Source organism: Humulus lupulus, chromosome 6 (genome assembly GCF_963169125.1).
Source record: "Humulus lupulus chromosome 6, drHumLupu1.1, whole genome shotgun sequence".
Lineage (NCBI taxonomy): Eukaryota > Viridiplantae > Streptophyta > Magnoliopsida > Rosales > Cannabaceae > Humulus > Humulus lupulus.
The window spans coordinates 212,988,978-213,006,711 of NC_084798.1; the positions used below are offsets into that span (position 1 = coordinate 212,988,978).

Consider the following 17,734-nt stretch of genomic DNA (forward strand, 5'->3'; position numbering starts at 1 on the left):
AGTTATACATTTTCTTGTCTTATTTAAGAAACAACCATTTTTATCATCATTTGGGAAACTTTATAAATGTATAGAGAAAAATGAAACCAAAAAAAAAAAAGTTAAGGTGAGTTTTTGTAAAGTTGACTAAAATTCATTTAAACACAAACTTACATAATAACGAGCTACAATAACAAACAACATACATTTAAACAAAATGAAACACAACATACTAAAAATGTAAACTAACGTCTTCTCTCAATTCCAACATTTTGACAAGTCCTCCTCTGCTTTGATCTTTTTACCAAAAGATGTCATTATTCTCCTTTCACTGTTTTGACAAGCCCATCAATGATTTTATCTGAAAGGAACATGTATCCCACCGAAATTCCAATAACCATTCCACTTCCAAATCCTATTAACACAATTTTCCAATCAAATCCATTCACATGCTCTTCATTGTCTTCTTGCTGAAATTGGGGTGTGGTGTCCTCGTTGCATGATTCTGAAATTGGAAACCCACATAAGCCAAAGTTCTCTTTGTATGAATCGTTTGTGAATGTATCAAATTGTCGACTGCGAGGTATAAGCCCCACCAATTGGTTCGCAGAAAGATTTAAAAATTGGAGTTGATTTAGATTTGCTGCCAATTGCCATGGAATCTTCCCCATAAGCTCGTTAGAGGAGAGATCTAACCCTTCTAGATTGGTCAAATTTCCCAAGGATGGTGGAATACTACCAGAGATCTTGTTATGTGAAAAATTGAGCCCTTTGAGTGAGTTGAGCTTACCAAGCAATTCTGGGATCTCTCCTATGAAGTTATTTCTTGAGAAGTCAATGACTATAAGCATGGTTTGGATTTTTTCTAACTCAGCATAATATCCTTTTATTATCAATGAACTGATTTCATAATACGGAAGTACTCCTGTAGTTGCTTCCATGTAGCTCAAGTAATCTGAAGTAGCATTCATCATTCCCACAAAATTCTTAAAATATTTTTGGGGCAAATGACCAGTGAATTCATTGCCAGAGAGATCCATAATTCTCAAATTGTGAAAGGGATGTCTCACCTTGGGATTGCCTATTGGACCTTGAAATCTATTAGATCTCAAGATAAGAACTTGGAGATTCGGAAGAGATTCCAACCACCAGGGAAATGATCCATTTATCTTGTTGTTTCCAATATCTAAAAATTCCAGCTCTTTACAATTGAGCAAAGACTTTGGTAAGCACCCTTCCAATTGATTTTCGTTGAGATTCAAAACCTGTAGGATGCTTTCCTTTGGAAAATGTGAAGGAATGATGCCATGTAGCTTATTCTTGTGCAAATCTAGCACAGAGAGACTTGAATTTCCTAAGCATGGAGGAATGTTCCCACTCAAATTGTTATTTGACAAATCAAGGACTTCAAGCAAACTGAGATTGCAAATCAAATGTGATATTTCCCCATCCAATGTATTGTTTGAGATTGAAAAAAACATTGTTTTAGGTGGTGGAATTGGAAGATGACCTTGAAGTCGGTTGGAGCGGAGGTTAATGATTGCTAGATTCTTCCATGGAATATGATCTATTTGCGTTAAAGAGTTGTGAGAAATATCTAGGGAAAACAATGAATCCTTACCCACATTCCACAGCCATTTGGGAACACTGCCTTCAATTTGATTGTTGGAGAGATCCAAGTATACTAAATTTTCTAAGCTTCTTAAGGAGTACGGGAACTCACTTATTCCACATGAAGACAAATATAATTCAAAAAGAGTATTGGGCAAAGTATCATTATTATTACTGATAGATACCAGTGATAAGCTATTATGAGAAAGATCAAGAACTTGGAGCTTTTTTAACTTTGAAAAGTGGTCAAACTGCAAGGCGTCACTCAAGTTATTTGAGGAGAGAAGCAAATTCGTGAGATTGACTTGCTGAAAAATTGATCTTGGGAAAGAGCCTTGTAATTTATTAGAAGATAAAAAAAGATGCTCCAAAGAATTATGTTGGAATTCCTGAATGTTACCACTGAGTTTGTTGGAACTTAGATCTAAATATTGTAAAGATGGAAGGGAATATAACCAAGATGGTATTGTCCCATTAAGCTCATTATTAGATAAATATAGATATTTTAAATTCAATGGAGGATAACTCACAAATTGATGTTTTGAAGAGACACACAAAAATTAATTTTTTGTTGAGTTACTACAAATTTCTGGAATTGGGCCTATGAAATTATTCTCTCGAAGATCTAAAAGGGTTAGTTGTTGTAGATTTAAAATGGATGACCATGGGAAATAACCATCAAAATTATTGGAAGAAAGGTCTAAGAAAGTGATTTGTGTGCAGTTGTCAAGCAACGTGGGAGATAGTCGTATGAAATTGGATTCATAGAGAGACAAAACTTGCAAATACTTAAACCTTCGACAAAGGTAAGGATCTACCACGACTCCAGATTGAGAAAGATTCAATACTTTAAGTGGGCTGCTCCAATTATATTGTGGAAAAGAACCATTGAGATATGAGTTGTAACTCAAATCAAGTTGTTGAAGGTTTGGCAAATTGAGAACATTTTCTGGAAGTTTCCCCTGCAATTGACTCCTACTAAGATCAAGAGATGTCAAAGAAGTTGACAGATTCATAAAGGAATCAGGTGAAGTAGAAGACATATTCACAGATCTAAGAAACAATTCTTTGAGATTTGTTAGGTTTGCTACAGTTCTTTTCCAGCTAGATGTCTCTAGTTTCAAATCATAATTCCTACTCAAGTCAAGTGTAACCAAGTTGGACAAGTGAGACAATTCGAGAGGGGCATGGCCAGTGAAACCTGAGTCAGAAAGGTCAAGGTGAACCATATTTGAAAACTTACCAAATTGAGATGAAATTTCAGAATCATCAAAAAGATTGTGAGAGAGAATAAGAGATTGGAGATGAGCAAGAGAGAAAAGAGAGTTTTGGAGTGAAGAATACCTTGAAGGCCACTGCATTTAAGGTCAAGACGGATGACATGAGCTGTGACCTCATCACATGTGACTCCACTCCATCTGCAGCAATCCATATTTTTGTTCCATGAAATTGTATTATTAGGATTATTAATCCTACGAAACTCTATAGAGAACAATGTATCGTTATATAAGGTGAAAGAGTTCTTAAAGTGGAGCAAAGCAGAGCTTTCATGGGGATGGCACAATGGAGGTGGAGAAGGAGAAGACAAAGAAGTAACAAAGAAGAAAAAGAAGAGAATGATGAGAGGGTAGAGCCATGAAAACAGACCCATCATTTTCACTACTCAAATCAACTATAATGGAAGAGAACCAGAGATTCAAATATTAATGTTGGATGAGTTATATGCTATATATTGTGGCTGATCATCCATATATATATATATATATATATATATGTATAGGCACCCTACCCTCTTAACGGGCTGAAGTTTTCTATGGAAAAAGAGTTAATTAGTTAAAATAATAAAACACAGGAATGGAAGTTTACTTGACTTAATTTCACTTAGCTGATAACATGTATTTATTATAGTCAAGAAAATAATGTTGAAAAAAAATTATATTAGAAAATACCTACAGATCTCATTCTCCTGGTTTTGAAAAAAAAACAGAAATTAAATAATTCTAGGACATCAGTCCTCTTTCTCTTATTTTTATATTTTAATTGACAGTAATATATATAAATATAAATATAATTATGAAATATCAGACTTAATTATTTTATTGATATTTTATACAGTGTTGAAGAAAATAGAGAGGAAAGTTTGTCTTCCACGAGCACAATATATCAACGACGTGATTTTTTTTAAAAAAATATACTTAATGTTGAAAATTTAAAATTATTAAAACATAATTATTACACTTGTAAAACTCACTCTTAATTGCAACATAAAATTTTTTAGGGATAAGGTTTCCAAATAACAAAACATTATAAAATAAAATTTAAGAGGTATTTATGCTATACACAATTATAAAATTGTAACAAATTTCTCTTTAAAACAATCCCATACTATTTAATTTATTAAATAATAACTCACAAAAAATTCATATAATTCAACAATCTAATGCTATTCTACTTTCTAAACATGACCTATCACAATAATAATACAAAAAATAGATAGAAAAGGAATCTCAACATCAATACAATTTACAAAAAAAATAAACTCAACTTCAATAATAATAATAATAATCGGTGTGTATGGTATAAAATAGAAGTAATAAATAATTGAAGAATTATTCCAAGTCAACAAATTTTCTACAACTCAATTCTATTTCAGTAAGTAGGAAGGAATGTGTATGATTCAGGTCATTTTAATCAACAAAGTGAAATGTATTGATTTTATATTTGGAGGAAAGATTTTGACCCAAATAACTCAATTTGTGTTTTGGGTTAGAAATTTTGTAATTTTATCTTTATTATATATATATATATAGATATATATATATACTAATTATCTCGAATCCAAATAATACAATCTTTTAAAATATATATAGATGAGTTAAACCACTCCACATCTCCTTCAAATATTTTTTATTATTATTTTAGTCATTTTTATTCTCTCTTTCCAAATTAATTATTTGTTTATTTTTTAATTATTTTAATTAATAAAGATATTTAAATAATTTAGAGAAAAAATATAGAGAAACTGATGTATGATGTAATGTAAAAATTTTAGGAAAAATATAAAAATAAATTTTAGTAAGGTAATTTAATGGATATAATAGAGCACCATTAAGAGTGCTCTTAGTTTAAGATTACTCATGCAAGTTCCTACATTTATTTTGCCACATCTCTAGTTTATTGCTTTTTTGATATGTATATCCATCCCTATCAAAATAAATAAATAAATTAGAAAAATAATTTCATTGTTATTTTTGTTTAATTAAGACATTGCCATAACTCATTTCTCGCTACATTAATAGTATATGAATTTTGAATGAACTCTAATTAAACCTATCTAATTGTGAGGAGTTAACATGGGAAGTTTTTCAATGGTAATATAAATTATAAACTTAAAATAATAAATTATTTTTTGTTATATTTTTTTACAAGAATGGAAATTTCTTTCAGTTTGTATTTATTATAGTTTAGTTTTTATTTTTTGTTATATTTTTTATCAAGAATGGAAATTTCTTTCAATTTGTATTTATTATAGATTAGTTTTTTCAACTTGTACGCCTGAATAGAAGATATAACAGAAATTTTTTTTTTAAAAAAAGATCTGTTTAATTAGTTGAAACTTTGATGGGAGAAATTAAAATGTTCTCAAACTATAGTTGTCTTTCCATACTCTGCAAAACAAAACTCAACCAAAATTTTCAAAAGTAATTAGTTTTTTTTTAAAGAATAAATAAATAGATAAAATCTTGAGCTGAAATATTTTTTTACAAAATTTATAAAAATAGATTGAAAAGAAATATCCAAGTCTTCCCTGTAAAAAAGCAAGTCGTCCACTCAATAACAATAATAAAAGTATGATAAGTGTGGACTAAAGTTTGGTTGGAAATTCAAACTAGAATGCAGTTTTTTAAAGGATTAATGATAAGTGTGAACTCAAAATATGATTTTAAACATTACACATTAGTTTTATATTTTAAATGCATATATCATTATTATTTATAAAGAGTATGATTTTTTAAGTCAATAACTACTATATTCACATTATCATATCTTGTTGTTCCCACTGTCACCTTTTTTTTTTATCAATTAAGTTTCACACAATTCACACTTTTCTTTTTTTGATCATTTTCTATGACAGACCAGAAAAAAGACAATCTTGTTAGGCCCAAGGGAGAAGGAAGTTTCCATGAGTGTTATTTCTGCCTTGGTTTATTTCATATGGCAAAGTAGGAATAGTGTCTCTGGGATCATAAGCTTCCTACTGTCCAGGTCACTGTCAAAAATATTCAATACTCTGTTTCTAATAGAATTCAATGCATAAACACTAACGAATTAAATAGAATAGATAAGGATTGGGTGGAGTCATTATACAAAGTTTGTAATTAGTTGGTAGCCTTTGACTAAGTTGTAAGTTGTTTTGTGATTAATACAATTTCTTCTGATTTTCCAAAAAAAAAATAATGATTAAAAAAAGAAAGTATGATGATAAGAGACTAAAGAATGTGTTGGGTTGGAAATGTTTTAATTTCGTTCCTCCTTTGTTGCCTTATTAATTATCTTGTGACTGCTAACAACAAATTTTGGATCGAAAATCTTTGGCCTCCATTTAACATGACATCTAGCATTCTTCAACTCAATAACTACTACATTCACATAATATATATAGTTCCTTATGTTCCACTATGTATGTATGAGCTCAGGAGGAAACACCAAGAGACATATTTGAGATTTATTATGTTAATTTAAACTTCAGTGAGATTCTTTGTTATTTACTTATGAACTGCACATAAGACATTTTTTGTTTTTGTTTTAAACAAATAGGTCCATATTGCATGTTTTTAATAAGGCCCCACTGAACCTTTTGCATAATTATTGACATTTTTCTAAATAAGCATAAAAATGACATTTTTGCAAAGATAGTTGAGGTAGCGCGTTTACTCAAAGACAGGTTGTTCATTTTTCAAGGAACCCCTTTGCATACATACTAAAGACTGAGAAAACCTCATTGACCGTGTCGTAAGTATATTTCTACTTGTTTATTCGTAAGAAATTGTAATAGATATCTCTAAACAATGACATTAAGAAGCTAATGTCCTAATTTTAAAAATTATAGATAAATGATCATTTTCCACTATTAATTACTTAAATTGCCATTTTTTTAAATTTATTTAGGAGCATATAACTTTAATATTGTGATATATGCATATTAGTTTTGTTTAATTAGTTTTAATTTTAAGGTTGTATTGATCTTTTAAGTATTTTGAGTTGTTGGTATATTATTGTCCAACTAGTATATATGTTTTTTGTGGTATGGTATATCATTTTTTTTAGGGATATTTGCGGCGAAAATACTTAAGTTTTGCAAATTATGACACTTAAATACCTAACTTTTATTTTTTTGCGGCTAAAATACTTTCCGTTACACTTTCTTGGCACCCGTTGGTACCTCGACGTTATCTAACAGGTTAGCGCCTATACGGCAATTTCTGATTGGTCCACGTTATTAATAATTGAATTTCTATTTAAAAATTCATTTAAATATTTAAAAAGTAAATAAAACTCTCTAAAAATCTAATAAATAATTAAAATTTTATTTAAAAATCATATTTTTAATTAAATTAAAATTAAAAATCATTATTCAAAATACCTAAAACTAAAAATCTAATTAAAATAAATACATTTTTTTTGTATCTCTCTCCCGATTCTTCATCTTCACTGTTCTTCCTCTTCTTTTTTTTGTTTTTTTTTTTTCTGGGTTGCAAGGTTGGAGAAGATGGATTCAAGGCTGGGATTGCTTGGACCGAAGGAGGACAAAGAGCACAGATTTGGGTCTGCTTGGATGGAGCTCAGCAGTCGGCATCTAGGCTGGAGAAGATGGAAGTGCGATGCCGACGGGGCTAGCTTTGACGGAACTTCGACCGCCCTTGAGCATGGCGACTCCAAAACCTCTGTCAAACCCATATTTTGTTCGTCACCTAGCCTCCCCCACCGACGACATTGCCCGATCTGCACGAAGACCATGTTCCAGCCTCCTCCACTTACGCAGATCTGCACTCCTCCTGCAGAAAGGGAAAAAAAACAAGAAGAACAAGATGAAGAGGGGAAGAGGTTGCCTCTATTTTTCCAAGCCAACACCCAAGAAAAAAAATGAAGATGAAGAATCGGGTGGGAGAGAAATAAAAATTACTATTGTTTTTAAGAAAGAATTTAATTTATATTAGGATTTAGTTTAAGTTAAAATTTCCAATCGATTTTAATTTATTTAATTTTGTTTTAAGATTTCATTTAATTTATATATATTATTTTTTAAAAATGATTTAAAAATTTTAATTATATAAAATTGAATTTTTAATACATTTTCTAATTTTTAAATAAAAATTATTTATTTGGACCAATCAGAAGCTGCCATGTAAGCGTTGACTTGTTAGATAACGTCGAGGTACCAACGGGTGCCAAGAAAGTGTAACGGAAAGTATTTTAGCCGCAAAAAAAAAGAGTTAGGTATTTAAGTGTTATAATTTGCAAAACTTAGTATTTTCGCCGCAAATATCCTTTTTTTTTTATGATATTTAGTTTCTATCTTATTATACATAATATCTTAATATAATTTTGTATCATGGTATATACAAGTATATAATTTTGTTAGCATAGTATATATATTTTTTAGTAATAATTTTGTAAGTTTTGTTAATATATTATTATTCAAGTCGATATATGTATTTTGTGGTATGGTATATCATTCAACAAGTCATAAAAAACGAAAAAAAAAAATCAAAATAACTTTAAAATAAAAACTAATATACATATACCATAATATTAAAATATTTATAATAAAATAGTAATTTCCTAAAAGACATATTTGATAATATGTAATATTAAAAAGTAGTTAGGTTATTTTACGACAAAATCTTTTATTCACACCTTACATTTTGCACCAAGTTGCTTTTAAGTTTTAGTAGTATGTTTCCAGACTTCTCATTATGCCTCGAGTAATTAGGACTTCTAGAAAGAAACTCTCCTTACAGAAACTCATGACATCCTAAAGGTTCAGATTGATGAGGTTAACGACAGAGATGAAAAAATATCAGTTCTCTGAAAGACGGCTGTTGTGAATGTGACATCCCAAAGGTTCAGATTGATGAGGTTAACGACGGAGCTGAAAAAATATCAATTCTCTGAAAGACGTCTATTGTGAATGAACGCATTGAATTGATGAGATGCATCATAGCTTTGAAGTTGACAAAATATTTTGTTGGAAGAGCACTATCAAACTCATTGTGGGATAAATCTATAATCCTTAAATCAGGAAAATGATATTTGGTTTTAGGTTCACCTATGGAACCATAAAACCTATTAGATCTCAAGACTAGAACACGTAACATTGGAAGAGATTCTAGCCAGTGAGGCAATGAGTCATTGAACATGTTATTTCCAAGATCTAGAACTTGAAGATTTCTACAATATTCCAATGATCTTGGCAACTGTCCTTTTAGATGATTTCCATTTAGATTGAGATTTCTCAAAGCACTTCCTTTTGAAAATGTGTAGAACAAAATTCAAGACTGAGAGTAGTTTGCTAAATTTTCCCATGCATTCAGGAATGATGTCACTCAAATTATTAGAAGATAAAGCAAGCACCGCAAGGGATGACTTGTTGCAAAAGGAAGTTGAGATCTCTCCCTCAAATTGATTTTTGGCTACTGAGAAGAACCATAGAATTGATGATGAAATAATTGGAAGAGGTCTTGAAAACAAGTTGGAGCTAAGATCAAGGTATCTTAGCCAATTCCATGGAAGTGGCTCTGTGTGTTAACAAGTTGTGAGAGAGAGTCAAGTTGTTGAGAGAATTGTTTCCCACTTCCCATAACCATTTAGGAACACGTCCTTGAATATGATTATGGGAGAGGTCTAAGCTAGATAATATTTTTGAAGATTTTAAAATGTGTGGCAACTCAGTAATGTTGCAAGAGACAGGAGTAAATACTCAAGATTATCCAGACCATAGTTTTTGGAGTTTCCAAAAGTCACTGAAATATTATTAGAGGAAAGGTCAAGATATGCTAACCTTTTGAAATTTAAAAGCTTTTCCTATTCCAAAGTACCACTCAACTTATTTGATGAAATATCCAAACGTTGAAGGTTTGGACTTTGAAAGCCACCAATTATCTCCCCAATGAATTTATACACCCTTTTGCATAACTCCTAACCAACTTTCTTAACTAATTGTAAAATTCAATATGAAATTGCTACTGCTCCAGAGAAAATTAGACATATTGGATGACTCAAAACACATATTAAAGCAACAATTATTCTTAGTCTCACGGTTTACAATTCGATGACTTCGACGTCAATATGTGATCCAATACAACATTGCAAAAATAGCAATTAACAGCAGAAGTGTTTTCCTATTTTTCATAAACAAGTTCTTATCATTTTCCTCCATTTCTAGTTCATATTTTTCATTCTTTTAATAGTAATTTCTGTTCAAATTCAAATCAGAGCATTTGAAACCTCAAACAATTAAACATGTTAGTTTTCAGTACCAAAACAGTTGAAAAAACTAAAGACTAATATAGCACCATTAAATTTCAATTTCCTCAAATGAATAAAAGAGAAAAAGATAAAAAAGAAGAAAAAACCACCTGAAAGAAAGTGAAAAGAAGTGTTCTTGCTAGCTCAACAGAATAGAATCATTGAAACACATATCTAAAACTTATCTAAAAAAAGACAAAAAAGATCAAATCACTCCAGCCCCATGCCTCCTATGAATAAATCTGGATGCAAGTTGCAGTTAAACAGTAGAGTGGCATACAATTCTTACTAACAATATCCTAAAGCATTCTTCCCTTCTGTAAAGTTATGTCTTTTTTCTAGTGCAATACTCTACCAAATTTATTTTAAAGACAACATATTTGTTTTTGTAATTGTTCTTCTAAAATGAAAATTTAAAACAATAACAACTTTTATAATTTACCTTAGGGGACTGAATATTGTTTGACTGCGGTACATTGCGAGACTGTCCTTCGCTTGGTGTCACTTTACCACCAACCTAAATATAAAACCAAGATAAGTTTTATTGGAAGAAAAGAAAACTAAGATTTATAAGTGCAAACTCTCTAGCTTTTTGCTCATATTCCACCGTTACTCTACAATTTTAGAGCATACGTCAATAATCAAGCACTAACACTTAAACTTATATCCAAAATAAACTATATGATTTTGGTTACTAACCTGTTAAGATGGATCCAACTTTTATCCATCTCCAATGAATTTGTATTTGGTGTTGTTCTCTTACTAAAATCTTGTTTTTTGTCTGGGTTTAACAACTATTAGACAAGACAATCACATTATTTGCGGTTGTAATATCAGGGTCATGACAAGGTCATTCACACACATGCTTTTAAAAGAAAACATGCCTTGGTTGAATTTCAGTATATTTGGGTTATTGAAGTTTAAAGCTTTATTGAATTTCATTCAGGGGCAGAGTTGCTTGTTCAGAGTTAAATGATCACTTTTGCTGAAGATTCTAGAGTGGAGTTAATTACTTAATTCCAATTTACAAATTTGTTCTAGTTCCCTGTAGAGTGTTTGGGATTTCTTTATGGTCTCGTACCTTTTCTGATTGTTAATGGATATAAATTTATAATTGATTCCAGATTTGTGGTTTATAGATCATTATTAGTTCTCAGTTTGATTGTATAACCGTGTATGATGAGTTGTGTTCAGAATAAGTGGTAAACATTTCTAGAAGAATAGGGTTATTTTAGATTTAGAGAGAGAATTAAGACAGAAAATAAAATAGAACTTTAAAGAGAAATAGAATAATAACAGAGAAGGTGAACATTTAAAGAGAATCAAGAGAGGAAGAATTCAGCAATTCATTCATTTCTTACTAGTGTCAAAAACAGTGGCAGAGCAAATTCCTCTTTGTAGTAGGGGTAAACTAGGAAATATAAATTATAATAGGCAGAATAAAAATAATTATAAAATATTGTTGAAAAAATTAAATTTTTATGGGGACAAAACATATTTTTTAACTAAAGTTTACTTGTAAATTATTAATAAAAAATTTAAGTGGGGCCTTGCTCCCCCCTGGTCAAAAGCACTGTTGGCCTATTTATAGATAGGAAAATAAACTAAACTAGCAATTATAAAAACAGAACCCATGCATTCTATCACTGGAACCGAAATAATGATGGGAAAAAAGTACCAACTGATGATGTGATATTCCACAATCAGTATTGGTAAGTGCTCATGTTCCCTCTTGCATACTTGCACAATGTAAAACTACTTGAATCCCTGGTTTCATTACTCAAATCGCTTAAAATACCTTCTGGTTCGAAATAGCATTTTGTACTAGTCTGATTGTTTCTTTTCATCGAGTATTTAGGAGTACTGAAATATGTTTCTGCCATGATTAATAAGTACTGTTTCATGGGTCATAAAACATTAAAACTTTGGCTGTTAATCCAGGCAAGCAACATGGGGAGGAGGCGACTGAAGAAAAATCGTTCTAAGGCCGGAGAGGAATGAATTGCTTAAAATATTTGGATCATATTGCTTAAACATTTATCAGATCATGCTTTCTAGAAGACAACAATTAAGTTCATGGATAATTTTCCAATATATGCCTGGCTCGTTAGTTTGTGCAGCATATGAAAGGTGGTAATGTTACTATTGTACCATATACTTAGTAGTAAAAAGTAATTGAAAAGCAAAAGTATGGTAGTTGCCATTGTATTTGAATTTTGAAATCTGGCTGGGTTTCGATAAATGAAAATTTTGGAATAGTTTAACATTACTAAACTTTCATTTTATTTTTTCGTACTCCAACAAATTTTTAGTTTTTACTATATTAGTAGTGATAGAAAAAATTGAAACAGTTCTCTTTTTAGACTTGTCAGTAATAAATTGTAATACTAGATGGAATACACTGTTTCTATAATGAGTTTTAAATTAACAAGTGCTCCTCATTTATTTATTATTGTCAATATATATAGGAAGATCATTTAAAGCCTAAAAATAAATAATTTTTTTTGAATATATTAGTAGCTGGCTTCCATGCCATTATATGAGATTAAAATTATTATTTTTTTGGAGTTATCCTCTCTATTTTATTAGTTCTTTGGATGGGGACCTGGGAAAAGTAGCAAAATGTTGAGTGTTTGTGCTGAGTGTTGTGTTTTGGGATTCTTGTACAAGTCTGGAAAGACAGGTTGCTAGTTTATGGTGCAATTGAGACTAGGTATATTATGACTAACCTTTCTTCTGTTTCTTCTTAGTGCTATTGATTCATCTAGTTAGTGGTTTTATTTGTTAACTCTAACTTAGTTATAAACATCCTAAATTTATTTGGTTTCAGTCTAACTTTGAAACCTGTCCAAATAAGAGAGTTACATTTGCTATGTTTTGATTATTGATAAGGCAGCCTCTCTTGATAAATACAACCTAGAATAAAAGGAAATATATATAAGAAGGGAAAATATACTGAAGTTATTAAGATGCGGATTCCCTGATTACCCCTAAGAAATTTTAAGCAAGTTTACCATCTTTTGAGCTCGTTTAAATGCCTTATGGTGCTCTTAGTTTGTTCTGTTTATTGATTCATTAAGTCTGTTTCTGAGAATATTCTGACTTACTGAGTTGTAAAACAGAACGATCAAATTTTTATTTTTATAAAATTCTTGGATTTTAATGGTCATAGGATCATAAGTTCAACGTCTAGCCACCCAAATTGGAAGGGATAACTCTTCAATAGCAAGATTGAAGCTTAATATGCTAATTGCATTCTTGTTCAAGCTGCCATGTTTTGATTATTAGTTGTGCTTTAATTGATCATTGAAACTGTGTTGATGTTAAATTAATGGCTGATTGTACATGTGGCATAGATTAGTTGGGTGATCTAGCTTAGCAATAGCCCAATGCATCAGTGAAGAGTTTGGACTGATTGAGAGATTTCATAATCAAGCCAAATGCACCCGAGGAGAATACTTGGGCTAAGGTGTGCTTGGCTCAGACCCTAGTCCGAGGAGGAGTCCAAGTGCTTGGCTCGGACCCTAGTCCGAGGTGATGCCCAAGTCATAGGCTCGGACCCTAGTCCGAGGTGATGCCCAAGTCCTTGGCTCGGACCCTAGTCCGAGGTGATGCCTACGCCATTGGCTCGGACCCTAGTCTGAGGAGAGGCCACAAGTCATTGGGTCGGACCATGGTCCGAGGAGAGGCCAAGTCATTGGCTCGGACCCAAGTCTGAGGAGAGGCCCCATGCATGGCTCGGACCTTGATCCGAGGAGCCCCAAGGCATGTGGCTCGGACCCTAGTCCGAGGAGAGCCAAGGAAGGAGTGGCTCGGACCATAGTCCGAGGAGCCCCAATGCATGTGGCTCGGACCTTGGTCCGAGGAGAAGTACAAGGAGTATGGCCCATATGCATGTGTCCAGCATGCATATGTCCGACCAGCACTTGTGTGTGTCCTGCATGCATGTGTTCGACCAGAAGAAGATATTCATCAAACAAATGGACCAGACTACGTCAAATTTCCAGAAATGGCTTCAGCAAGAATCGGTCTGGGCACCGCGGGAATCTCTCATTCCTCACTCAAATTGAGGAATCTGTTGTATTTTGAATATTTTGTGTAATTAAATATAATATAAATAATAGAATATCCTGATTCTAGAGGGATATCAGTTTAGGATCCCAAGCCTATAAATAGAGGGTTAGTGGGATTAGAAAATGACTTTTTGGCAATTGGAGATTTGGTCTGAGTTCTAGAGAGAGAAAGTGCGTTTTTCTTGAGAGAGAACCCTTTTTGTATTCCTATTTACACTGATGAAACTCAGTTGACACTGGTTCATCTAATCTTGAGTGAAGATAAAGTAATAAAATCTCTAAGTGGATTAGGCTATTACCGACTGATCGAGGGTGAACCACTATAAAATCTCTTGTGTTATTTACTTTCCTTGATAAAACTGTCTGTGTCGTTTACATTCTCTTGAAGAATTGTCGTTATTGACGTTCTCACGTCGTTGGCTAAAAACACAGTCAACACATAAGAATTTACATGATTGTTAATAATGGAATCCAACATTCCATATGTAAAAATCTTGATTTTGTAAGAAAATGGTTAGGAGCTGACTTCTAGTGGGTTAAACGAGTTATGGGTCAAACTAATTATGAATTTTCTTGTATTTTATCTTGCATTTTAGGATGTATAGATGTCCATAATGTGTAAAAACGTGCAAGAAGGTTTTGAATTGACCAAGCGATAGCCTTTGCAAAATTTGTGTGTAGTCTGGGATAAGCATATAAAATGAGGTAAATGGTTGATTTTGGACAATTATTTCGGTGGAAAAATCATTGCATTTTTAGATGATTTTTGGAGAATACATTATTTTAGTATTTAAGAATCAAATGGCCAAATTTCAAAGGAGAATTTTAAAAGAGCTGTGAGTTATGAATTTTCAAAATTTGAAAAAAAATTAATGAGAATTTACCATAGTTTCTGGATAGCCAACTTTGAGTGTCCATTTTGCCAAGTAAAAATGCCTAAAATGATTTTATTTTTGGTGTGAGTGTTTTTTACACAGCCTATTATGGTCCTAAAATTTTTTTGACCAAATTAATAAACCAAATAGATTTTATAAAGTCTCAAAATTTGTTAAAAAGATTGACCTATTCCTAGACAGCCTTAAAGTAAGATTTTTGAAAATAAATGTCACTAGGTAAAAATAATTATTTTTGTGTAAAATTTTACAAGAAACTTCTTGATATAGCCAAGGTTAATTCTGTGAAGTTTGAGAATTTTGGAGATGTAGTTTTCCAATTATAATTTTCAAACTAATCCACTTATAACTTAGGACTTATAAAGTTTATACTTAGAGAAACATATGAGGACTTTTATAAGTATTTAACTAAGAAAGCTACAAATTTATATTGGTAATGGTAAAATTTACTTTAGCACACCAAATGATTATTAAGATTAATTAGATATTAAAGGGGTAATATTTTAGTAACTCACTGTTTTATTTAAGAGAAAATTTAAAAAAGGTCCAATACCCTAACTTTTAGAGTGCCTATATTTTCAAAAGTAGGTGTGATTTTTTCATTAAAGCTTCAGCACATGTAGACATTTTACTTTTTTAAGGAAAAGGGTTTTGGTATATGTATAGTTTGTCTTTTAATTTGAGCAATATTATCTCAATCAGATAATTATCACCTCTTAACAGAATTATAATGTTTTTTTACTGTCTATGTTTGTTATGGTTGATATTCTTATTCATTGCTCACTTTGTTTTGACAGACTGTATTATGTATATCTAAGTATGTTTGCGAAATTATAAGCCTACATTATTTGTATCAATGAGAGTATTTTTTGTAAATTCTTATGTATTTACACACATAATTTCCACAACATGAAAGAAGTGATTTTAAGCATTCTATAATGTAAGAGTTTGTACTTTATAAATTAACCTAAAATAACTGAAATAAGTAATCTGGTTAAATGGATTTAGTGTTAAGCTTTAAAAAATTAATAGAGATAATTTACCAGCTATGTGTCATTGATGTATTAGTTGCAGAAGGAGTAACAGAATTCTTAAAATAATTACACATGATAAATTATAAATTGAACTCAGCCCAATTTTTTTCTTTTGCAAAATGGTGTTAATGTGTATGGTTTATTATGGTTAATATGGCTCACTTTGTTTTGACAGGTGTAAAATCTTGGTTTTGAGGGATTTGTTTCTATTTTTAGTTTATTGGCATTTTTGGTTTTAGTCAAAATTAATATTGTATTTATTGATTAAATCCTGCTTATTGTGTAATATTCTCTGCTGTAAATATCTCTTTCTGTATATAGAATAAATCTGGAATTATCTTGGAAATATTCTTGTCATTTATTCTCATTGTCTCGGTTAGGAAAGTCTGGGTATCTTTTGTTTCAGCAGAATCCGGTTCTGTCAAAACAGATGGATATTTACCTTATTTAGAATTATCTTGTGCATCAAGTAATCAATGGTGAATATTCTTTATTTATGCTTTTGTTTCTCTATAAAAGCTTCTGACCTGTGCGATTAGGTTATCACTTCAGAGATTGATTTCATATTTTGTTGAAGTGCCGTTTTCATGTGTAGAGAGCTTTTGTCCTAGAGCTCTTTGTTTTGTTTTCTGTTTTTCTTGCATATGTTTGTTAACTGTTTTGTAGGTAAAACTCTCAAGGACACTTTGTTTAAGAGCTTCGGAAGAAGCTTGTAGTGTGAGTCACTCTTCGGGAGGATTAGTGCACGGACCAGAAGTTGAAGGGAGTTCAAGTTTCTGAGTCATTTGGAAGTGTTATTAGGAAGTGTCAAATTTCTGGGATTGCGACAATTTAAAGAGGGAGTCTTTAAGATTGTATAAGTCAATTGGTGATTGTAATTTGAATAATTCTTTTCTAATAAACTTCATTCTCTGGGCGTGGCCTCGTGGATTAGTAACAACCTGCAAAGGTTGATACCACGTAAAAATTCGTGTGTCCTTTATTTTTACGTTTCTGATTAAGTAATTCTGTTGACACATATCATACATCTGTTTAAGCATTTCCGCAATCTGTTAAAACGTGTTTTTACATACATCCTTGGATTAATTATTTGAATTAATCAATTAATTTAATCCAAATAAGAGAATTTCAATTGGTATCAGAGCGGTTCACTAAACTCTTAGTGAGATCTTGTGGTTATTTTTCGTTTGATTTGTTTTGTGTGAAATGTCTTTCTTTGCAGAAGGTAGTTCGGTGTCTCGACCTCCATTGCTAAATGACTCAAACTATCCATATTGGAAAGTTAGGATGAGAACCTTCATAAAAGCTCAAGATGAGAAAGCATGGAGAGCAATTTTTTCTGGATGGTCACCTCCTACTGAAAAAGGTGAAGATGGAAGCACAATTGTAAAATCTGAACTTGTTTGGGATACAAAAGAAGAAAAATTATCTAGCTATAATAATAAAGCTCTTCACGCCATATTCAATGGTGTTGGAGAAAGTTTTATAAAGCTTGTTTCCACTTGCACCTCTGCTAAAGAAGCCTGGACAATCCTTCAAACTCAATTTGAAGGAACAGTTGATGTCAAGAGATCTCGATTCATTATGCTTCAAACTAGGTTTGATGATCTCAGAA

At 31.5% G+C, this 17,734-nt stretch overlaps 2 protein-coding genes across 2 annotated transcripts; both read right to left on the reverse strand.

The window, feature by feature from the left end:
- Nucleotides 1-296: 296 nt before the first annotated feature.
- LOC133785980 (receptor like protein 22-like) lies at nt 297-2,074 on the reverse strand. Its single transcript, XM_062225190.1, has 2 exons — nt 2,047-2,074; nt 297-1,924 (listed from the first exon to the last, which is right to left on the reverse strand). Exons 1-2 carry the CDS (start codon nt 2,072-2,074, stop codon nt 297-299), a joined length of 1,656 nt encoding a protein of 551 aa, XP_062081174.1.
- A 24-nt stretch (nt 2,075-2,098) lies between these two features.
- On the reverse strand, nt 2,099-3,246 carry LOC133784464 (receptor-like protein 9DC1). The gene is made up of 2 exons (XM_062223802.1): nt 2,935-3,246; nt 2,099-2,791 (listed from the first exon to the last, which is right to left on the reverse strand). Exons 1-2 carry the CDS (start codon nt 3,242-3,244, stop codon nt 2,151-2,153), a joined length of 951 nt encoding a protein of 316 aa, XP_062079786.1. The 5' UTR covers nt 3,245-3,246; the 3' UTR covers nt 2,099-2,150.
- Nucleotides 3,247-17,734: the final 14,488 nt, after the last annotated feature.

Excerpts from the sequence above, each read along its gene's own strand:
- LOC133785980 (XM_062225190.1), bottom strand. The coding sequence starts at position 2,074 with ATGAGCTTAATGGGACAATACCATCTTG. Across the intron at positions 1,925-2,046 it reads AATGGGACAATACCATCTTG|GCTCTTTCCCAAGATCAATT; the intron begins GTTATATTCCCT and ends ATAAATTACAAG.
- LOC133784464 (XM_062223802.1), bottom strand. The coding sequence starts at position 3,244 with ATGATGGGTCTGTTTTCATGGCTCTACCCTCTCATCATTCTCTTCTTT. Across the intron at positions 2,792-2,934 it reads TAAATGCAGTGGCCTTCAAG|GTTTCACTGGCCATGCCCCT; the intron begins GTATTCTTCACT and ends TTTCTGACTCAG.